Below are 24,014 nucleotides of genomic sequence, written 5' to 3'. Positions count from 1 at the left end.
GCCACTGTGTGACTTGAAAGATCTCAGCAAAGCAAGATGGGGGAGAGATAATGTCTTTTTTTTAGCCCCGAAAGGAAAAGAAACACTTTCTGAAATAGAATTTATATGTATTTGAAAAAAAACTCTTTTTTTTTTCTCTTATCTCTGTCTATAAGTGTGTTTTAGGAAGCATGTCTAAGCAGTGAGAGCCCACACTAAGTCCTGCCTTGGCTTAAAGCATCCATAACTCTCAGTAGGGACCTTGGGAAAAGTAGCAAGGTCAGAACTCACTAGATTACAAGAAATCTTGTCTTTCTCTAAAGTTTACATAAAATAAATAAATAAATAAATAAAGCATTCAGGCACATTTTACTGTGCAAATGAAATAGCTTCAACAAAAAATTATGAGAGCAGAAAAAAATGCACATTGAAAAATGCAAAACAGCAGGGGAAGTTTTCAGTAAGGAACCTGCACTCTCTTGGTTAGCAGGTTTCTTTCCCCTCTCTTTAATTTCCACAACATGCATCACGCAATCAGGTTTCTGCATCCAGGCCACTTTCCAGGGCACATTCAAGAAAGCACACGAGGACTGCAGATGTTATAGACCTTGAAGCGAAGTAAAGAGCACCTGGTAAGTGCACAGTCACAGTGTTTACCTTTCTCTTAATGAATAAATACAGGTAAAACACTACCCAAATCATCTTCAGCCTAGCGGTAATTCGTTTTGCTGTTTTACATCCAGGTTTCCTTTAAGAGAGACATAACATTTGTCTGCCTCTCTGTTCTAATCAGGTTGTGTAATCAAAAAGCCAGTTTCCAGGCTTGGCACTGCCTCTCTTGCTTTGTAAAAGGATCCATCATTCCCCAGCCCATAACCTGAAGCTTAATATGGATTATTCTGTGGCACCTTGGTGACTCTGACTCCCTGAGGCCAGAAGGTTTAACCTCCTAAAGAAGACACGGCTAGAAATATCAAATCAGCCTTTGTATCTTTGCATCAACCACCAAGGACTCAGCCCACAATTTTACCTGTGGCTTCAGTGCCCCCTACAAGAATATCCCTCTGGATTTTCCCGTCATCCTCATCCAAAGCAAACCAGCGTCCAACTGGGAACTGATACTCGCATTTGTTGCCGATATCTTCAATAATCACCTAAGAGAAAAGAAAGAGCTCTTTGAAAAATATCTGCAGCGTGAACAAAGATGTTGCAGGAGGGGGTGACAGAAAACTAAAAGCTTATGTGCATTGTCCATGTCAGCTGATATTCAATATTCAAGCACATCTCTCTCCCCTCTCTAATTAGAGCTGATAGAATTTCAGAAAATTGGCCAGTAAAAAATGGGGTGTTTTTATTTTTCTTTTTTTCTCTAGTGAACTCAACCTGCACATCTCAGTGTATGAGACGACATGTCTCTGCTGCCAAGACCATCTGGCTGGCCTGTCTTCGTTCTCTTTTAAGTCGCTTTTCTGGCTACTCCTTTCTGTTCAGCTGAACTGCAGCTCTTCGTTCTGCTTTGGGAACAGCCTGTCTTCAATCCCGCTCAGTTTTAGGCCGATGTTATGAAACAGCAACAATGAGTTTTAGGACAAATCAAGATCCCTGGCTCAGCTTGTACGAGCTAATAATATCAGCTAATTCCACTCCATTGTTATTACAATATGGAACCATATGCAAAGATAGCCATGAAAACTAGTGGTAGGGACAATTTCTAATTGGGAAGGACCAGGCTCTTGGTCCTACTCTGGAGTGCTGTTCCACAACAACAGAGAGTGTCTCCCCATGTAACACCAGAGTAGGCCAGAGTCACCCACGTGGATCTTCTTGTATTTCCTCTTGTTGCCATCACACGTCCATGGTCCTGCAGCTTCCTACAGAATTACTGCAGTATTTCAGACAAGCAATGCAGAATCCCAGAGATTTTCGGCCAGAAAAGAAAAATTCAGAACCTCTGCTTGCCTTTCAATGGCCCAGAGAACGAAATTCACTACCAGTGAATTTTGTTGCATTTGAATCATGAGTCATTGCTGCACTTCTCTACCTTCAGAGCTAACACCTAACATCTGAAACATTTCCTTCATGAAATATTTGTGAAATAATTCTTTGAAAACCTGAGGTTTCCAGCCACCACTATTCCCGCTATTGCCTGCAGCACTACAGACTCACTGCACCTCTGCAGATCACAGTGTCTAGCAGGGTCAGGACTGTCAGCATGAGAGGGCAGTGCTGTGCTTAGCACTAAAGACTCAACTACATGAGCTTTAGGAGCCACATCAACACTCAGATTCCCCTTTACCAGCTGATCCTCTTCGTGTTAGTGTCTTTATTCATATAATTATGCGTAGAAAAACCTTAAATTTTCAAATCAAAGCTCTAAGCGTGAAGATAAGAAACATGAGAAGAACCTATGATGAGCCTATATGGAAAGTTCCTGCAGGCCTGACCTGCAGGAATTGGCCTGTTCCTCCCAAATTCCAGCTGCACTAGCAGGGCAAGAGCTGCCTTTTACTCAATTACAAACATCTCAGTGGATCATGTGGCTTAATATTTTGGCTGCCACTGGTCACTACTTCAGGCTTTGGGACCAAAGTGACCTAACCAGAATCAAAAGCATGTCATTCAGATTTCATTTGTTCTGYGAGAACAAGGTTTCTCTGTTCTTTTCCCCCTGCTTATTACTGAAAGCCCAACAGCTCTGTTTTTCATCTTCTGCATTTTTCATGGACAGTCAACATAATAACTTTTGGTGCAGTGTATGGGGATAGCAGAAAAGCGTGTGCTAATATTTGCATTTGTAAAACATCAAACCATCCTGTTATTGAGGTTTTACAAACTTGGGGTCAGATCTTGAATGGATTAGAGCCAACTGTGCTAAACAACACCAGCACAGGAAAGAAACTGAGATTAGAAGAAAGGCTCAGTGCTTCCTCCTTTTACAGTATTTTTCARCCATTTCACTAAAAGCTGCAATGTCTTCATGCCTTAAAGTAGGAGATTAAAATACGAAAGGAGGAGGAAGACAAGTGTCTTTGTGGCAGGGATATGTCTTTYGCTGTGCCAGTGATAAATCACTTATATTTGGTCAAGCTGTAAAACTTTGCAAATTTCTGAACAAACTCAATAGGTATCTCTTAGAGTCTGGTATCTTTGCTGTGTGGTTAATGAGTTAAGCTGATAAAGTCACCAAGGCTTGGAGGCCCCAGCTTTAAGAGAGCCCCCTCATCTGATAAAGGAGCTCTGCAACAGGAGAAACAAGATTAAAGATGAATTCAAGCCCTATCAATGGGATCTTCTCACAGTCATAACTTCCCTTGAGATGATGGGCAATTTACRTAAGGGAGAACGAGCATCCTTATGTTTAACACTTCCTAAAGAATAACTAACCTTTGCAAGGAACCAGCCGGCAGAGCCACCTTTGTTATTGTGACCTATGTTAATTTTTCTTAATCTTCCCAGATTGGGAGCGTCGAGCGTGAACTTGTCCTCTGCTCCTTTCTCGAAGTTGTCTTTGTCATTGTCTAGTTTTCTCACACCTGAAAAATAATCAAAATAGAAAGGAAGGAAAGAAAAAGTAATTGGGATGTGAATGGTTGTAGATAAAAAAATACCTGGGAATGGCACTGCTGTGACTAGATCAAATACCCTCCAGGCCCTGGCTTTCTCCAACCAGGCTTCAAGGTGAACACACAGGACTTTATATTCTAATAAAAAGACATCTTTTCTTAAGCACACAAAAGACCAGTCTTATCATCATAATTACTTACAGCCCTCAGAGTTGTCAAAAATATATATCCAGATGGCTCTTATATTTATTCCTACCATCACATACTCTTTTTATTTTTAATGCCTTCAAAAATTTCCATACTGTTTAAACAGGGTTTGGCCACAGACTGCGGGTTTAAAGCACTGACCCCTGATGCAACCAACACAGTCACAGTGCTGGTCACAGCATGAGTGGGCTCAAATCCTCTCTAGGAACCCTGCAGAACTGGTGCAGAGAAAGGTGGTAGAGAGTAATTCATCCCACATCCCTCTGAAGAGGATGAATCATTTTCTAGAGATGTCGCCTCTCTGTATTGACATGACAGGGTGCCCGGACAACCAGTGTGGAGGTAGACATCCACCTTCAGATGTCTCAAGTGAGATAAGATGAATCCCCTTGTRAAAACCCAAAGACTTAATCAAGGATGAAACCTATCCACCAGGTTTTATAATCTGCTCAAGKACACTTGGCAGACATAATATCATTACTCCTCAAATTTGACATGATAGAAGAGTATTAGTATTTGCTAGTTAGATCTCCAGGACTTGCCACCTGCTTCTTTCTATGGCAKAACCCACAGATTTTGGTCTGGGTGCATTTTTTACAACTAATCAGTTAAAAAAAATCATTTAAAAAATTTAGATTCAATTAAAAAAAAATCTAGATTTCATGAAAGAAAAACTCTCCTCCTGCTTCGCAGAGAGGGTCTGACACCCACCTCTCACTTCATGCACTATAAATAACACATTTGCATCACATCCCTTAGTGGACTGGCACCTATTGCCAAATTATTCTGCATTTGCCAGATTGCTGCTGTGTGYTGTTCAGATCGCAGGCCTGCGGAGCAGGAAGAAGTATTTTAGGAAATGATTTGCATTTGAATACCTGTGTCTCCTTTCTCACCGAAGATGTTAATGAAGACATCTGCATCTGTTCCGCTGCCGCTAACATCGCCAGTGAAAACTCGGACCACGTATTTATTTACTGCAAAGAGAGAAGCAGAAAGCCCAATGCATTAGCAAAACAAAGGGTGGTCTGATAACGTAACAGTACAACTGAATTTGTGCTTTACTGTCTTAGAAGTATGTCTGAACCATATCTCCTTGATTGTGTATGCTGACCCTTAATCATCTTTCCCTTCTCCACAAAATCACTAAAATCCATCGACAGAAATTTAACACTTTGGGTACTCCCTGCCCAGAGCAAGGGATCACTTAACTCCTGGCCTTGATGCTGAAAGTTCAAATAAACGAGTGAAAGGTGCACATTTTAGTCTTGATACATAGCCATGAAATGAACTCAGACCTACACGATGACCTTGTTTTTTCCTCAAAACATGAGTCCCACAGTCAAATATCTGCCCAGGATCAGGCCTCTCCAGGCTGAATGTTGTCAAYGAGGTATTTTTGCATCTTAGCTAACATTAGGCCTGGGTGGTGACAACAAATACTTTGAGGAAAGATCAGGCACACTGCAAAACCAAAAAATTTGGAGGGGCCTACCCTGTTACTCTATTTATTAAAAAATAAAAGCAAATCAAGTACTTCACACTTCATGAAAAAGCTGCAATGAAGGACATGAGCTATGACATTACAAGCAGAGAGCTGGTCTCAATGCTGGAGACAGACAGCTAAACACACACCAAAACAGACAAAGAGGAATGCAAAACCTGCTAATGATCAATACGTGACTCCATGTATGACTTCACTCTGTGAAGGATCTGCTATACCCTGCATCACCTCTTCCCTCCTGTCTCCTGGGCACACAGCATGTGCAGAAAGGACAAGGGCACAGGCCATAACTCACTTATTTCTCCTGCAAAAGTAAAATTTAAAGCATCTACCACAGGTTAAGACGATTTCATTACAATGTTCATCTGATTGTAGAGACTAAATTCAGGGCTAATCAGAATTTTTACYCTTGTTTACTGATCACACCACTGGCACTATGGACCGTCTCAGCTAACTTTATTGGYTCATTTTCATCGGAGAGTTCAAAACACAAAGCTAAAAATGCTAAAGCTTCAAAAATTCACTTACTGCCTTAGGGCAATTCAATTCAGGAAAGCAGTTACTCCCTGGACCTGTTCTTTAGCCTGGGTAGATGACAGAGGACATTAAAATTCAACCCGAGTCTTGGCTAGATCATCATCTTGTTACAATAATGATAAGAGAGATTTTACCTTCCAGGGAAGCAGAAATGTCCAACTGTTCAACTAGGAATGCCAGCAAACTGCAAAGTTTATTCAAGTACTATAGAAACACAGCCTGTGGCAAATCATGTTCTTCACAACCAATCTTCAGCCAGCAATGCTCACTCTCAAATGAACTGCTTTGAGCCATCATCCCCACAAAGCTCTGCAGCTTCCTGAGTCTCTTAAAGGGATGGAAAATTAAACATGAATATAAATAAAGATAAAAAGCAAATATATATACAATATATATGCAATTTTATATATATATATATTTTCGAAAAAGCTAACATCTGATGGCACAGTCTTCTCCTACCAGCATATACCAGGTCTGGTTTTGCTAGGCACATTCTTGGGAAAATTCCCAAGAATTCCTGGCTGCCTCAGTCTTCCATTTTCAATGGATTGTGCTCAGTTGTGGCTCAGGTTGGAAATTCCTTTGCCAGGTGCATCCACTCACAGTTAGTGCAGAAGCATCTCTGGGCTTCCCGGTCGGCCCTGGCAATGAGTTTTTCCAGGAGCTGTGGACCATCACAGACCCCTGGGTTACTACTCACAGAGCAAAGCACCTCRTCCAGCACGAGTCAACCACAGTGTGTCTTAAAAAAAGTCTTAACATTTCTCCTCATCTCAGCGTGTGGAGCTCTAACAGCCTTCTAGAGATGTGGCAGCCTCACAAGATCTTATTTGCATCAGCCAAGGATAGAGATAGCACAATTTACGACTCCCATTTGGCTACTAAACTGTCCTAAGTAAAAATGACCCTTTGTACACTGGAATCTTCAATCACAGACCACATTTTTCAAAACACTTTGCTCCGTGCACCTCCTCTGCAATATTTATCCTGATGTCACTGATTAATTTTCTGCTCTTCTTTTCAGGGGCCAGAAGAGCCTGTTGGGATAAAAAGATCCACAAAACGAAAAGTATCAGTGGGGGAAGCTAGATTTCCACTGTGGGATCAGACTTTATGACTCTAAAATATAGACTAGGAGGATACCTGAACACATGCAGAGCATCAAGGAGGATGTGCACAGAACAGAGAAACGCTGGAATAATTCACATCCAAAACTTGAAAGGCTTTGCCAACAGCCCTGTAATTCAAATCTAAGGTATATAGTGCCATAAATTGATAACCTGCTTGGGAAAACAAGTATACTGTGCTTRTGTAAGGGCTTTACCCTGTCTCCTAAAACATGAGTGGGGCTTGAGTGCAAGGCACTAAGCTTGGATGCCTCTTTTCTCCTTGCAGATGCACTGCAAAGCTACTGCAGGAGCGTTTGCAGTACAAAGGGAAATATTTACACTAAGAGGATTCCCTCTTTTCCATATGCTTTGGACTCTGCAATTATATCCACACACAACAGTCCCCATACCTGCCTCGCACAGTTCTGAGTGAGCCAGGACTTGACCATGGCAGAAGGAGTAGCCCAAGGATCCTCGTGCATATCACATATCAGTGAATTTTCCAGAATTAAATGGTGCATTTTTAACAGAAAGAGATGATCCACCTTGAAAAAGCAGTGAGGATTCAGCTGCTAGAAACACTCAAGAAAAAAACTCATTGCAGCCAGGCAGGGATCTGACTGCAGTCGAATACTCTTCATTTTAAGCAGGGCTGGATGAATGTTGTTCCTTATTCTGCAAGCTCTTAATCATGCATTATTTAAAACAGTAACATCATCTTTTTTTCAAAAATATCTGCTTTATTTATTTATTTTAATCTCAGTGCATGGCTCCAAGTTTATCCGTAAAAACTGAGATCAAGGTTTCGCCTGGAAATTTGTCTCCAGATGCTTCTCCCTGCACCGGGAACAGGCTTTTGCTAACAAAGAGCTGCTAAAAGCTGTGCCTCCATCTAGCTGTGTAGGCTCACCACGGCACGGGCGTGGGGAAGGGAGCTCTCCTCGAACCCAAATTAGCAGCAGCAAAGAACTGCAAGATGCCGCAAGCCTGGCACCTCCCAGATATTCAGKACAAGAGCTGTGCCTGCTTTTTCCTGCCTCTCCTCTCTCCTCCCGCCTGGGTGTTCCAGGAAGGCCCCAGCAGTCGGTGCCAAGATGCCATCCCTGGGAAGCAGCAGGGTGGCACTAACTGATATGACCCGGCTGCATTAAGGTAGCAGCAGTGTCACAGGCTTGTCTGTCACTAATCAACGCAGCCACAGCTTTCAGCAGCTGAAAGGGAAGATTAATGTTAACCAAAGAGTTTGTTCTCCTGGAGGAGAGCAGCAGAGATGCTGCAGGGACACGTGGGTGGCACCGCACTGTGGGGCTGCAGCCCTGTCTTKCAGACATTCACCCCCGACATCTCCATCCTGAGGACGCAGGGTGCAGCACTAGCCTAACACCTTGCTTCGTTTCTTCTCATCCAGCCTCCCATCTTCTTCCCATCCGTCCTGGAAGGGTGGTTTGACTTCCTTGTGCCTCAACCCCTCGCTGTCAAGTCAGTAATTCCATCCCACCAGAAATCCTCTGCTGAAATGCCTTCTCCTCAATGGARGGCATTGCTTCATCAAAATAAGAGTTCCTTGGTACTCCCTCAAGCAACATTTTTCTCAGCAACAGCTGGACTTCTTGGTTAGTGCAACCACTACCAGCTTGGACAGGCCATGGTTAGGACAAATGGCTGAGACYTGGAGTCTCCAATCCAGCCTGCTGGATTCAGACTRAACTGCAATTTAATTCTCTTCCGTYCTATAGAAGGGAGCCCATCCCCGCCAGTCTAACACCTACACGAGCTTCTCCTGGCCTGATGGTGGAAATACTTCAGCTCATTTTCACACAACACCATGCTCTCTCTGGAGCGTCTACAAACACTGCAAAGAGGATAAAACTCACCCAGCCCTAATCACTGCACCTCTCTCTTCTGCAGCTGGAGAGAACAAGACAGARGAAGACACAAGGGGAACCTGAAGCTCCCCCTATATCAAAGCAAACCGAGGAGTCCTGCAGAGCTCAACAGGAGCCAGCATTGCCTCTGAAACACGGCTCCTTGCTGCATGGAGTGAGCGCATGCGGATCGGTCAGGAGGTCTCRCACTCAGGAGTAATTAAGCTCTGCCAAGAGTAATTGACAGCTATCTTTCCTAACAAGCCGCACTTCCAGAGGTGAAGAGCAGCTTTTTAAACGGAGAGTTCAGGTGGGAAATTCAGATTACAAGCACCCTCGGAGCGCAGGGGATGATGATTAAGGAAGAACTCCACGTTGATCTGGTCCATGAGCGTGGTGTTAAACACCAGGCAGGTTTGCACAGTGCTGGTGCACGCTGCCTGCGAGGTACCGTGACCCCAGGCAATGGCTCTCCCCACAAACCTCTTCTTAAAAGACATTATTGCTACTACCAAGGAAACATAACACATAGGAAAGGGTTAGGTTTGCTCTCCCGAGTATTACGTTACCCCCAACCATTGTCTCACAATCTCCCTGCCATCAGCTCAGCTGCTTAATCTCCCCATCCAGCCCACAGACCGCAAGATTCAGCCCTGTTCCGAGCAACTTTCATGTGAAACCAAAGCACGCCTCGAGACGGTTAAATATATTAGGATTCAGCCCRGATCATCCCTCCGCAGAGCCGGTGAGAGGCAATCTACCCCATGCAGGAGGCTTTGCTTGGAGGAGATGCTAAACGGCGGTTCCTACTGTGACTTCAAAGTGATGATGACACATTGGAGTGAGCTTTAGACGACCTTGCTCAGGAGACAATAGCAGTTCAGCTGCAGAGGCATGGAGCTCAGCACAGGGCAGCCCACCTCGCCACGGCGCCCTGCAAATCCCTCTTAACTTAATTCTCCAAGATTTCTCATTGTTTTTCATTAGTTCAGCCCCAGGATGAGAGTCCATGGGAAAAAAAAAAAAAAAAAAAAATCAGACGTTTCACAAAGGAAATATCCATTTCCCTCCTCCTGCTGCTTCCCTGAGCCTGGTATGTTTGAAATTGGGGAAATGACTGAAAAGAAACTCTTGAGGAAAAATATTTTTGCTCAGAATGAAGAGTAAAATAATTTTACAGTGGCGTTCAAAATTATACGAGCACTGCACTTCAGCCTCACTTTTTAWATATAATACTTTGAAATAAAGATACTTTATTTCAAAACTGACTGCAAAATAGTTATGATATCTGGATATAATTGGTCAACTTTATGCCAGTCTTCAGGGCTATTCATTATCTGTTATATTCATAGATCTACATACCAGCTGCATGCAGAGATGGCTCATCCATTTTGGTATTTTTTTTCTCTTGGAACAAGAAGTCCTTATTTATGTGAATTACAGGTCCCTATTTACATCCCATTTCTGAGTTCTGTGCGTCTTGTCTTCGTTTTCGTTTACAAATCATGAGTGTTTCTCTTCATTTCTAGTTTTTCAGTTCCTCCTTGCTCTTACTCGGTTTCAGAACYAAAATATCAGGCAAAAAGTACAGTACAAAACCCTCCATAGCCAAGTTGTAGGCAAACAGTGGTTGTTGTGGTGGTCAAAAGGGTACATACATCCTTGTCTATATGGAGAATAAAATCCTTATCAGATCAACTGATAAACTTAGAGGGGAAATAAAAAAGAAGATATTGTTGGTGCATGGTGTGTCTGATAGCATGAAAGTTTCCTTGCAGCAATATTAATTGGGCAGGAGAGATACTTCTCCACATAAAAACCCTGTTTATTATCAGTGTGCAGCAAAGCAAATCYTTAATACAGGCATTTGCCATATTTAAAAAAATAAAAACTTTATCCTGTAAATATATTTAAGCGGCATTTGCCGTGCTAGTTACACTCTTCCCACTCTCAACTTAAATAGAGTTTTGATGAGCAGCTAACAGCCATGAGTATTTTGTTCCTCCATTCCAGATCTCCTTTTTCCTGMCTCTCCAAATCCTCAGGACCACCACCTTTTTTGTTATTGTTGTTATTGACTGAAGTTTCCAGAATATGACAGCACATTTTGAATCATGACTCAGGGGTGGCAGGAGAAATCACACACTAAACACACAAGACCCTCCAGCTCTGATGCTTTGTAAAATGATGCTACAAAGCCCATCAGATGTCATCATATCTCACATCCAAAATGATTTCTTTTTTTAATCAAAGCTTCAACACCAGCATATTATTGAGAAATATTGGCTGCAGCTTCAGCTCGGATCCAGTCCAGCCCTGAGGCATCTGCATCTCCCATTGGGACAGGATGGACTGAGCTACTAATTCAAAGTCAAGCATGTGCATCAATACCTGGTGCCCCAAGTGTTTTCTCAAGCCCGAGACAAGTCGCTCATAAGTTTTCAGCTGAGCTCAGCCCAGCCAGCATTAAAACCTTGGACAATGAACTGTGAAGTCTTACTACACGCTTCTTTCCCAAAAGAAAGAAATGAAACAACCCAAATTCCCAGCTCAAATATATGAGTTTTAGATCCTAGCAGACCTTAAAAAAAAAAAAAAAAAAAAAAACACCCACACACACAACACTATAGCATACCTGGCAGAGAAGCCAGTATAATCTGCGCCTTTGTATGGACAAACTGCCTTCATAATAACTTTTTAAGGAAACTGTTTTCTGGTTCTCTTTGCCTGTAGTGTTCTCTCACCACCATGAACATGGACCGTCCCTGTCTCCTTGGGCGATCTCATTACCCTTCTTCTACACGAGGTCCTACATGAGACCAATTGGCCAATTATTCAAGGAGATGCATAAGAAAAAAAGAAAAAAAAAAAAAGGATTGGGACTAACCTGCAACTYGATCAACTTAACCTCTCTCTTTTGTAATTGTAATAAATACTGCTCTTATTTTCTAAAGACTGGAATATCCTCTCCATGCATAAGCACACCAGCACATTTCATCACTAATCTGCTTTTACAAATATTCAGATCATGGTAGCTTGGCGTGACCTTCTAGAAATATCTCCATAGGCATAACAGTGTGGGATACAACCTCTCCAAAAGGCATATTATATCATATCTAAATCAGTGCAGAATTAATATGACCAACAATCTTCCCATTCAAAGGTGCTTCTTGTCACAGTGAATCAGAAAATCTGATTGCCCACTAAAAGACCATGCACGCTTCACCCTGGATACAGCACAGCTACACCTAACCTGGACTTGGGATCCATTTTTGTCATGTGACTACAAAAAAAAATAGAAATAATCTGTGACCAATGCCTGACACTTTAATAATAATAATAATAATAATAATAATAATAATAATAATAAAGTGTAATGTACTGAGATGGGTGCTTTCGTTCTGAAGGACCATTGTGTCTCCATTGCTCTACACATCTGTGCTGAATAACACATCCACTATAAGCACCATCATTATTAATAGGACATATATGTATAAATCCTCAAAATTAAAATTCCAGCACTACATCCTGAGACCCTTCAGCACAACTGAACCCCAAATTCAGCCTCGAGCAGGTGCCCAGCATAGCAGCTCAGCCACGCTCAGGCAAACTGGAGCTTTCAGAAGCCCAAGGCAAGCAGCGTGAGGCCACACAACAGCCTTTCCTTGTAATTAATACCCGTAATGTAAGTTAATCCTGGCTGCCAATAGCAGCTGCTGGGTAAATAAGTCCGTGGCACTATCGCTGTCACAGGGCCATGGGCATACRATGCCACGCATGCGAACTCCGGGGACAGAGGAACATTCAAGCAGGAGCTCTTAAAATGTAACCCGCTCTCCTTGAGAAATGCAGAGCATTCAACAGCAAAAAGACAGGAGCTGTATTATTCAAATAAGTAAATGCAGTCGCTCAGCTGTCTGCAATCATTAAGTCTTCCTGCCATCCCCATTAAGTCTGTCRGGCTCATGAAAAGCACTCCACATCTTTTTCTTTCTTTCCTTTTTTTTCTCCTCTCAGCGCAGTTTTTCAATTGTATGCGAGATCTTGCTGCAGAACATATTTCTTTCTGCAATTTTTATAACCCTTCTATTTTCTTCCTTAAATTAACCTCTTCAAAGCTCACAGCTATATAGGGATCCAATGGCTCACTATACTCTTCACCAAGAAAGAAGCCGAGGCTCCCCATGACTTGGGCAGGTTTTGGTCCAAATGCCAATGAAGCCTTTCAAGTAAAAAGCCTTGACAGAGCTTCAACAAGCAAAAAAACTTAACAAATTTAAATCAAATTTTTCTCCAATCTACCCCCTTCACCTATCACAGAAAACATGCTTGTCCCAGCAGTGATCTGCAGTTCAAGGTAGGAAGATAAATGCTCAGGTCAAAGATGATAGAGCTCTCCGGGAAAAGATCAAAAGCTGAAGACGCTGTAGGTGAAGGAACATAGGAAAAGAAGTTTTTTGGATACTTCCAAAAAATTCACCAGGCTGCGAAGGGAAATGAAGCTTGAAAGCAAAGCACGAGCTAAAGTCTGTAACATCGATGTCTGAATGGTGCACAAAGAAGAACTAAAGAAAAAAGGGAAACAATAACTCAAGAAAGACAACCAAAAAGGAGATGAGAGCGGCATTGAACCCTGCTAATCAGGACACAGCCTTAGGAGGGAGCAAGACACATAGCTACCAGCCCATAAGTTCACCAAACCACATCATTATGCACTTGTCTAGTAGCCTGGAAAATAGGAGCACTCTCAGAGTGAACACCTCTGCTTAATCCATCTGAAAGCAAGAGGCAAATTCAGGGCAAACATCTTGCATGTACAAAGGAAATCATCTCATCATCTCCTTTCAGACCTCTGCGGATTCAGGGGGAGCCAAAGTGAGTTCAGACAAATCTSCATCTGTGGTTGACAGTTCACCTCAGCAGCCAGGCAATGTTTATCTTGCATTAATTACGGTTCAAGGGGAACGGCAACCTGAGAGTGCTGAGCGAACCCTCTCCTCTTACGCTTGGAAGGCATCCAACCCTTCGCCCGTGTCTCTGGCCTTAGCCCAGCTCCCCATGTTGCCCTGGAAGGGCTGCAATCCATGGTGTTTCAAAGCAGGATTTTCAGCCCAATCTGGGTCGTGTGAACACACATTTCTGACTAATATCTGGTTGTATCTCTTCTTTCAAACTCTTAAGGCAGGGGACAATCTTATCTGTGTGCGTCCTCAACATACAACACCAAGCACATTGTCAGCAGTTGGTATAAAATATCCAGCCGCTTTCTGKGGAAGAGCAAATGCTTGGGACTGGGATCACAGCTGACAAAATACACAATTGCTCCAGCAATTTCATCGCTGATTTTTACCAGCTGAAGCCTTAGCCCACACATTTTTTTCCTCGTCAGGAGACAGGTGTTGAACAGGACRGAGGAAACCACTTGCGTTCATTTGAATCAGCTCTCCAGGAAGAAACAAAAACAAATTCAAAAACGTTGTTGTGTTGCTTAAAGTTCTATTGAGACTGAGTAGTTGGCTTCCTTCTCGAGAGACCTCCTATTAATTGCATGCAGTTTTGACTCATTCACCACCTCTTCCTGAGCCCTCCCAACCCTCAAGGATCTTTAACTCTTCTAATTTGCAAGCTGAATGGGTAAGAGAGCAGTAAAGCACCCAGTTCCAGCATTCATGGGGTGGAGTTTTGGCAGAGCATCTCCAGACATTATCTCATTCCCCTACGGCAACCACTCAGGAGAATTCCGGGCCTGTAAAACGCTTCCACAAACATTTCTTGTCAATGGATATTATTAGTGCATGCTAGCTCATGCAGTCTGCTTTAATACTTGCATCTTCAACATATAAAAACTGCCTTGGGAGGTTGCATCTTACTAGTRGGGAGGGAATCTTAACAATCCATTGACAAAAAGCATAAAGGCATAGAGTTTCAGTGCTAACTTTAAACAGAATCCTAATAAAACAACAATTCYTTGCCTTTCTAGAGCATCTATCAATGCTCAAAGCATTGTACTGCAGTTGGCATTAAGATGTGTTTCCAAAAATATAAAGACCTGATGTGTTCATGTGGACAGCACTCAGATAAAAAGTTTACTATTTCTCAGAAAAAATACAATACTATCAAAAGCCTCTTTTTTKTCTGCCAATCTTCTTTTTCCTCATGCTTGTGGCTAACAATAGGAACACGTTTCTTTCCATGACTATGATTCAACTTCCAGAAAGGAGAGGTGCATTGGTGAGGTCATGAGGAAAATACACCTCGGTTTCCTCATCTACAGCTGGAGCTAAACTGCCAACCTACCACCAGAGGTTGGTTTGCTGGCTCAGCTTTCACGTCTCAATCATCTTCCCACTCGTGTTACGTGTACCATACACTGCCACGTGGCCCTCACGCTGATATCACTTTGGGGGTACGTATCTGGTTTGCAAGCTGTCCTGGCTTCGTTTCAACATCGTTAGCTTAAAGCCACTCTGAAAAATCAGCAGCGGGTCAAYAGGGCTATCATACACATTCACTGAACTGGTGAAGAGTTATAGAGAGCAGGTTGGCTTTGTTTATGGAAATTTCCTCGGGATCACTACCAGAGCCTAGAATATTTCACATCATACATKGATTGTAACCATGCTGTCTTTTCTAAGAGTGCACAACATGATACAGGCAACATCTGGCAGTGCATCTAATATCATTTATTCTAATTTAAAGTAGTCATCTTGGTTCATTCTGTGCTCAGCAAACATGAGAAGCATCTTCACATGGTGATGAGAAGATGTCAGGTCTAATGTCAGAACTTGCTCTCTCGAGGTATCTTCCTATATCTCTCCACTGACCACAGTGAATATTTAAATTTAAATTACACTAAATGACTAATTTTGTTGTGGTTGAGGTCATCAGACAGTGCAGGGTTGCCTTCAGATAAGAAAAAGTCAAGCTTTTGGGGGAAACCTTACTTTTGGGCACGTCCATGGGGTTCAGGCTGCCGATGAGGTCCCTGACGTACAGCCCATCTCCATCCTCCTTGCTCAGCCAGTTGTTGCAGGGGAAGTAGAAGCGCAGGTGAGGTCTGTTCATGTCTGTCACTATCACGCGGTCGAGGAACCAGCCCGCGTTCAGCCCGGTGTTGTCATGCTCGATCCTAGGGGAGGAACAAACCATGTGCAGGGGCCTGCGATTTGATTAATATTGGCAACTAACACATTAAGTTAGTGCGTTATTTTATTTAGAAGTATAGCCCAACTRGCTAGCATAGCTATCCAAAGCATTTCACAGGATCCAGGCACCTCCACAGGGTATTTGTGCAAGAACATCCTTCTGCATGCATTTGTGGGCAGATGCTATGCGTGTATTTGTGCCATTGCCTGCAAAGGATGAATGCAAATACACACACCCACGCATGCTCATCCAACATCTGCATTCATTCACCTTATATTACGTCTCACACGTCTGCAACCATCCCCTCCCACTCCATATCCCTCGTGTTCCCTTCCCTTCTTATTCCATTTCATCCACCTCTCGCCATTTTCCCAACTTTCTCTGTATCACTTACCAATTTTTATTCTATACAGGTCAATCAGGAGGTGATTAAGCATAACGATTACCATTTATATTACTCTAATCCAGCAAAACGCAATGGCCAACCCCATTTCCCTCCACAGGGCATAAAAACATTCCTAACTGCTTTTCYGCGTGATTGCGTATGACAGAAATACAATTCCTGCCGGGGAGGATGGGTGGTTATAAGCAATACCGTAGGTGATTTCACGCTTCGGTTCAAACCTTAGACAGTAAACAAGCTTTTACCACCCCTTAACTTCACCTTGACAGGAGCGTACTCGCAAATAACGAGCAAAGCAGGAGCTCACCCACACCTCCACCGCCCGCCATCCGATTAGCGCCGCGTGGAGCACTGTGGACAATGCTATGCAGGTACCTTATTTTCTTTATTTGCCCGACGTTGTTGGTTTTCACTCGGAACACGTCCGTTTTGCTCCTCTCGAAGGCCGTGCTGCTCCTGCAATACACGTGCACCGAGAGTGGGTTGAGAAAAGGGCCACCTCGCCAGCAGATGCTGCGTGAGCACTGAAGGACAAAGAGCTGCCATTTCTAGCACTGGGCAACCCTACTTTCCAACATCCTCTTCCTCATGACGGGCCTCTGGTGGCTTTAAGTAGCGACGTTTAATTAAGCAACAGACCTCTTCCCTTCTCCCACTCAAAGAGCCTTGGCAGAGGCTGAGCTCGGACCTGGGGGGAGATGCAATGCTGGCCCAAGTAGATGCAAACCTTGGATCACATTCCACATCTCCTCCAAGAGCAGAGCAACGACTGTTTCGATCCTCAGCTAAGTCAGCAGGCGAGGTAAGAGCTTCAGAAGCACATTAGGCTTTCCCCTTAGCAAGGGGAAATCGGAGTGAGGTCTCCTCTCCTTGCAGAGCGGAGCAGCCCCAGGGCTGGGGCCGAGAGGCTCGCGGCACCGCGGATGCACCCCGAGCTCAGCCAGAGATAAAAGCAGGCAGCACAGGCTCCGCTCTTTCAACTTGCTTCCAACCAGCAACCAAAACTGCCTTTGAAGCTCCCCTCTGTGTTTTCCTCTCYGATTCAAAGCGAAATGCCTTCGGGACAGGGGCTGGTTTAATCTTTTTGGTAAAGCAAAATAAAGAGTGTTGTTGCAGGTAATTAATACAGCAAAAAGCAGAAGGCGTATTCAAGCGGACAAGAAACGACAGCAGCATTAAGCAGGACTAATTAGCCAAAAGCTTGCCAAGCCRTGCTGGTTCATGGCATTCACACACCGAGCTGGGGTGCAGAGCTCGGTTTCTGCAGCTGCTCAGGGCATGGGAATGGGGCTCGGAGAGGCCGGAGGGGAAATCTGGTGCTCAGGTAGYACCGAACAGATGGCCATGATCACTGCCCCGATGTGTCTGCAGCTCCCTTGCAATGTGCTCTACATGACCCTGCTTAAGCAAGGGGGATGGACCAGATGATCTTTAGCAGTCCCTTCCAACCTCAACCCTCCTGTGCATTTAGAAAGAGCTTGGGAAAGGATTGGGAAATGGGGCTGTCACTCTGRGAACCATCACTGTTGGAAAGTGAGAAGAATATAACCATCGTCTATGTCTGCCTTCCCTCAAACTGGATATTTAGCATCGAGAAGGAAAAAAAAGCATATTTTAAGGAGGAAAAGAATAAAAGAGCAAAACCTTATTGCTCTGGTAATGCCTAGTAAATAGGAACAGGGAGAAGTAGAAACTATCCCCATGGTGAATAGAAATACTGAAGTTTATCCAAAAAATAAAAAATAAATAAAGAGAGAAAGAGAAATCACAGCTGGTCAGAGCACGGTCCTGGCTAAGGCTGCGGTAAGAAATTTATAGACTGATTAATTTAAGGACCTTGCTACATAGCGCACTGGATTGCACAGCTCCAGCGACAGAAAAAGAACAGAGAAAAACCTGCCTTGGAACATACAGCACTAAATTTCCAAAGTTTGAGCCTGGCTGGGTTTAGACCCGGGCTCTGATACAACGAACCATAAGCAAACCTTAGCCTAAAGCTTGGCAGTTTCTCCTGCAGTCCTGCTGTGTGGCTGGGATATCTGGCCAGGGCAATTTCCRAACTATGTTTTGATCAGCGTTTTTGTTTTATTGCACATAACTGATTTTAACAGCAGTTGGGCAAAACACYGAGACAAAGCCTAAAAAAAAATAGAGCTAAGGAAGAAACACCCACAATAACTGAGAGTCAGCAGACTTTGTAAAAGACAAAATATGAGATTTTTTGGTTATATCTAGGACCTGAAATCTCTCTGAGATCTCCCTGGTTGAACAACTCCCCAGCGTGTGGATGTGGGCAGGATAAGTCACATTGCCAMAAAGCGCCGTGTGTCTTGGGGTGCATTTCTGTGCAATATTCAGGGGTCTCTGCCCGGATCTCTGCAGCCAGGGCCGAGCAGAGCCAGCATCTCGAGCACTCCAGCACACAGCAAGGAGAGACGTCCCRGCCGGCACCGCGGTGGGAAATGATATCAAGTGAACAGTTGCACCAGTAAATCACTATTTCTTTTTTTCCTGTGTGGGAGAGATTAAAGAGACAGAATAAAAGTCTTGCTTAAAAGCGAAATTTTGAGTATTTGGAGGAAAGAGTCTGCAATCTCAGCCAGATAACAAAGCCCTTTCCAGCTCTGAGCACTTAGCTCGGAGAGAAAACTTGGGTACTGRTCACAGCAGAGGCATAAAAATCGCAACCCCACCCTATAGCAGAAATGCAGCATGAATTAACTTAGATGGTGGATGGACTTTTGGTTTCTTGCTGTTAAGCTGATCATACGGCCGAGCCCTGTCTGCTCTTAGTGTAGAGCTCTACCAGCAGCATCACCYACCACCTTCTCGGAGGGGCCAAGGCCAAGCAAATTTGGCCTGCAAATACATTGCACTTTGCATGCTGTATTTTGGTTATATGGCTTTAAAAAAAAAAGAAAAAAAAATAGAAAAATATTAAGAATATAAGAATATATTAGAAAATAAAGAAAATATAATCGCACTTCATGATGGCGACCTTACACTGCATATCTTTCTTTTGCCAGCACCTCTGTTGCTGTTACTTTCTGGAGAAATGATAGGTAGAGTGGATAGTGCCACCTATAACTTTACCAAGGTTGCTCAGCGTTTCAAGTTACGTTTACTTGGCCAAATTTGGGACAAAGTTTTCCTTTGCTGAAAATCRTCACCGCATTCCTGTGGGGAAATATATTGGAAATATGTATATTTTCCAATATATTGGAAAATGCTGCTTTAAAAATATTAAACACACTGTGCCATTAAGAATACTGCAACCTTTTTCTGAAGAGCTTCAATCTCCAGCAGTGATTTGGGAAGACTTTCATTGCCTTTGGAGTTCATATAGAACTGTGTCATTTTAATTAATAGCCTGGATAGCCTTTTCTATCCCAGCTTTCCAACACTTTCTAGCTTTCCCCTTTAACCACYGAGCTTAAACGAATGTGTGGCCCTGTATTTAGTTGTTTATTCTGGAGCTGTTAAACAACAAAATCAGGTTTTCTGCAAACTGGCCGGGCTCTGCTGCAGCAGAGCTGCAGGGATTAACTTGCGCTAACGACCGCTGCGCACATCTCTGCATCCTCCTCTACAAGCCGGCGTCAGGTACAAGAAAAGCTCCGTCTAACAGCTCAAAACCAGGTGGAAAGAGCTGCCAATTAGGAGCATCCAGACATGAAATAAAAGGAAATGTTGCACGCTTCTCAAATTCAATGGCAGCATCAGCAGCTAGCTGTCACTCGCCAATTATTTTCCCCTCTTACTGCAATTGCTGCTAAATCTTCTTCCCCCACTTTTTTTTTTAAAAAAAAAAAAAGAAAAAAGGAAAAAAGCATGAATATTTATCATGCTTGTCACAAGCAGGATGGTGTGAGCCTGACATTGAAAGGTGGGTATTTATACTAACAGCAGATAAATAATTTTACTATTAAACCCTGAGCAGCTCCCAGACAAGTTTTACCATCTATCCTATGCTACCTCAGCCCCCAGAGCAGGGATTCACAAGCAAGGAGGAAAATAAATAAATAAATGAAAATGCTAGGGAGGATCMATGTTGTGGAGTGTGTGTTGGGCTGGGGGAAGCAGCTGGAGCCTGAGGGAAGGGTCCCAAGCAGCTGCTGAAGATGCTGGGCAACAGAGCAGCAGCCACCGCCCTCAGCAGAGCCACAACAGAGTTGAGGGAAGAAAAAGCTGATTTTTTAGGAGCACTTTTATGATCTGGCTGAGCTACTCGGCTAAGTCTGCCCCAAAGGGACACCTCTTTTGGCACCGGATTTGGGTGCTGCAGAGCTCGCGCCGGAGTGCCGCAAAGGTGCCGGTTTTCCACAGCTACGTTATTGATGGCAAATGTCAAAAATAAGTAAATAAATTATAAACCAAACACATGGTATTTCATCCGCTTGCCATGTCATCCCCTGCCACGGCACATGACAAACGGAGCTGAAATGTCATGTATTTCACCACCAGCACACAGGCACAAAAGACATGGAAAAGACCTATTCTAGCAAGAAGCTGAAGTGGTAGGACCRTCTTTAGGCTAGGCCTGGGATTTTGTCTTTTCACCGGACCCTGGGAAGCAGGAACACCTATAAAATGTCATGCACTTGCAGTCATGTCATTAGCGAACTCATGTAAACATGAAGTTGGAAGATGCATGAGATTCCATCCTTTTGCCATATTCACAAACCTGCATAGCAAATTTAGGGGGCAAACTGCCTGTTTCACTGCTTTGTAGTGAGAAGACTGAGACTGCAGAAATWCCCACACTCGGACCAGCTTTTCCCTGCTGCTGCTTGCTGAAGCTCTGCAACATGTCAGACTTTGCTCCAAGAGGCAGAAATTTGGCTGATGTTCGAAAAATCTCCCCAGTGGAAAATTGTGGTTGCAATTCTAGCAATCCCTAGACTCGCCTCCCACGGGACCAATCTTTTAGAGCCCTGAGTAGCAGGAGGTTGGCTTTCTGCACTGCTCATCTTTGCTTGCGAGCACCTTAGCCATCTGCTCTCTGCAGCAAAGAGGACCAAGCCCAAAAGGATAACCTAGGTCTCAACAGCCTCCCACTGGATACTAAATAAAATAAATAAATAAAATAAAGGGGGAAGGAGCAGGCTTTCACTGAAGCACCAGCAAAGCTGACTTAGATAACTGGCAGCTCATGCAAGGTCGCAGCTGGCTAAGAAATCGTAATTGTGCTTTTGGGATCTCCTGACTTCCTCTCCAAAGGACACGTGCTGTTTTCTAAGGAGATATTTGGATTATTTCCATAGCCACGTGTAGAAGAGCTCTCTCCCAACTAAGTGCCTCTGTAGAGAAATGCTGACCACCAGAAAACTCCCTGGGAGCAGACAGGTCCTCGATGGCTTTGCCAAGTGCTGCCGGGCAGGTGAACAGCAGCTCTGGGTCAGCAGCTCTTTCCCCAGCAGAGATGTTGTCTTTGACCTGCTACGGGACCACATCATCCTTTACTTCCTGCCCTCACTTTCCTTCTCTGTAAAAATCAAGGGAAATAGCACTCAGCATTTCAAAAATCCTTTGGGATGACTATATAAAATTAACAGAATAAGGCGCTGTGATTAGATATGATACATAATCAGGGAGTTTTTACTGGTGTTTCTAAGGATGCTGGGTTAACAAAACTCGTTTTGCTAGCTCAGAATTTCAAATATGGCAAACAGGGCTGAAATTTCATGTATTTTCTTTACCATTCCCATATCATTTTCTTTACAGACTCTCATGTTTGAGTTGCTTCACTGGGAAGAGAAGCTCTTTTGAGGATAAAATTTAAAATAGTTGCAGGTACCTCTTGTCGGTGCTGTAGAAATGGAGAAAAGGGGACGTTACCATGTGACATTAGCAGGGGGTTGATATTTTTCAAAGCACGTTYTCAAGAAAGCTGAAAGCCCCCAAAACCCAGAGATACGGAGCTGCTCCTAGACTCCACAGAGAAGGAATCTCCGCCCTCCTCTAGTACAATCGTCTGCATAAGGAACAACAAGAGCTCCCAGAGCTGATGATCTTCTCCATCTGTGGTTCTGTGATCTCCACCGGCTCTCCTGCTCCACCACTGCCTGACTTCTGCAGACTGCCATCCTGCACACTTTGGCCAATACTGCCCCCCARTTACGTTCAAGAGCAGTTTTTCAAAGAACAGGTCCACATTTGCTAATTTGGGTGCCCAAGTGAAGGTTTTTGCTTGCACAGTTTGGCACTTCATTAACAGACCTATCATTTTCCCAGGAGAACCTGCTTAACCCAACAAGAACCTTCTCACTCTGATGCCCACCTTTGTGGGGAGGAAGGAAGCTATTGAGACAGTCAGAAGGTTCATTTTAGGTCATTAAACCATAAAATCATAAAATGCTGCTTTCATTGAGTGGAACGGAGTGGTGAGAGCTGAGAAGGCACATCCAGAGGATGCCATTACTATCACCGAAGGGAAGTGTGGAACAGGGCCTGTTCTTGTGCAACAGGTAGGATGACAACAGTCTAAATCATATAGGTGGAGATCCTTTGACATTACTTTAGACCCATTGAATTACTCCTTGGAAGGATTAACACCTCTCTAATTGACTTAACATTTTAGACTTTGGTGGGATTTTATGTAGCTGAATGTGGCCCATCACACCCACTCCAACAGCAATGAACCTCCTCAGGTCCTAAATCAAGAGCTCACATTTTAAGCTCTAAGAAAAGCAAGTCAAGCCCCATTCCCCATAAGTGCGAGCCTTATACAAGCTGAATCTGAACATATGTTTCTGCCTATGGAAGGGAATGCAGGATGCGAGGTGTCACATAAGAAATATGCAAGAGCAGAAATCCTGATTTCCCCAACCATTTTGAAATACCTGTATTGTATTTCCTTTGCATCTATCACCACAATAGTAATGTTTGCTCAAAATCCAATAAAAAGTYACTGAAAAACAGGCCTCAAGAACAGAGATGTCATTGCAGATACTCACTTGCTGGTGAGATGAGTCTTGGGAGTAATCCCAAACTCCCCAAAGAGAGTAACGAAGACATTGGCATCAGTTCCTGCTCCCCGGACATCGCCTGTCACCGTCACCACCTCGTAAACTGTTGGGGGAGAAAGGAAAGATCAGGAAAAGAGGAGACAGTTCATCCGACAGTTCATAGATCCAGATTGCTACCCAACCTGAGCCAAAACACAGACCACACAGTGAGAGCTGGTCCCATCATGGGACAAAAAGCCCATTTCCTAGGCAGAAGCAACCACCATTAGAGATCAGAACAGCTAGAAAAAAATCACCAAGTAGAGCTAAAAATCACAAAATATACACAACAGAAGAAGTTAGGACAGCCTTTACTGAAAATAAAGCAACGCTTCTCTATGAACACTCATCTCCCCTACCATAATGCATGTACAGGTATTACATCTAACAGATGAATTTAGGTGAAGCATTAAAGCTGCTCAGCTATTATTCATCTGTGCACATGTCGACACAACGCACTCGTCCCTCTTTGCTCCGGTAATATATTTGTAAAAAGCTTAGAAATCACTACAGCCAGAAAGTTTGCCTTTCACTTGCTTTGCATTCTTCACCAAAGAACGAATGGTAAATCATGACAAGAATAAGGCAGGAAAATGCTTAAACTAGAGTCCTGAAGCTCAGTCTATTTATCTTCCCAAGCAGTAGATTGAGTGGTGACTTTATTGCTGCACATCACAGATTCACAGAATATTTA

General features: G+C 43.5%; 1 protein-coding gene across 1 annotated transcript in view; it reads right to left on the bottom strand.

Moving 5' to 3' along the window:
* The window catches only part of LOXHD1 (lipoxygenase homology domains 1), a 123,718-nt gene that overhangs the window by 90,255 nt on the left and 9,449 nt on the right, over window positions 1-24,014 (bottom strand). The window contains exons 2-7 of the mRNA XM_026039848.1: window positions 23,270-23,384; window positions 16,689-16,769; window positions 15,709-15,893; window positions 4,628-4,726; window positions 3,364-3,512; window positions 1,010-1,133 (exon numbers count right to left, since the gene is read on the bottom strand). Coding sequence (XP_025895633.1) covers window positions 1,010-1,133; window positions 3,364-3,512; window positions 4,628-4,726; window positions 15,709-15,829 — 493 coding nt within the window. The 5' untranslated portion in view covers window positions 15,830-15,893; window positions 16,689-16,769; window positions 23,270-23,384. The remainder of the gene's footprint in view (window positions 1-1,009; window positions 1,134-3,363; window positions 3,513-4,627; window positions 4,727-15,708; window positions 15,894-16,688; window positions 16,770-23,269; window positions 23,385-24,014) is intronic.

Source organism: Nothoprocta perdicaria, unplaced genomic scaffold, assembly GCF_003342845.1.
Source record: "Nothoprocta perdicaria isolate Ctin4 unplaced genomic scaffold, notPer1 scaffold_10, whole genome shotgun sequence".
Classification (NCBI taxonomy): domain Eukaryota; kingdom Metazoa; phylum Chordata; class Aves; order Tinamiformes; family Tinamidae; genus Nothoprocta; species Nothoprocta perdicaria.
Note: the sequence above shows the minus strand (reverse complement) of the source record. Positions and strands in the feature narration are given on the sequence as shown.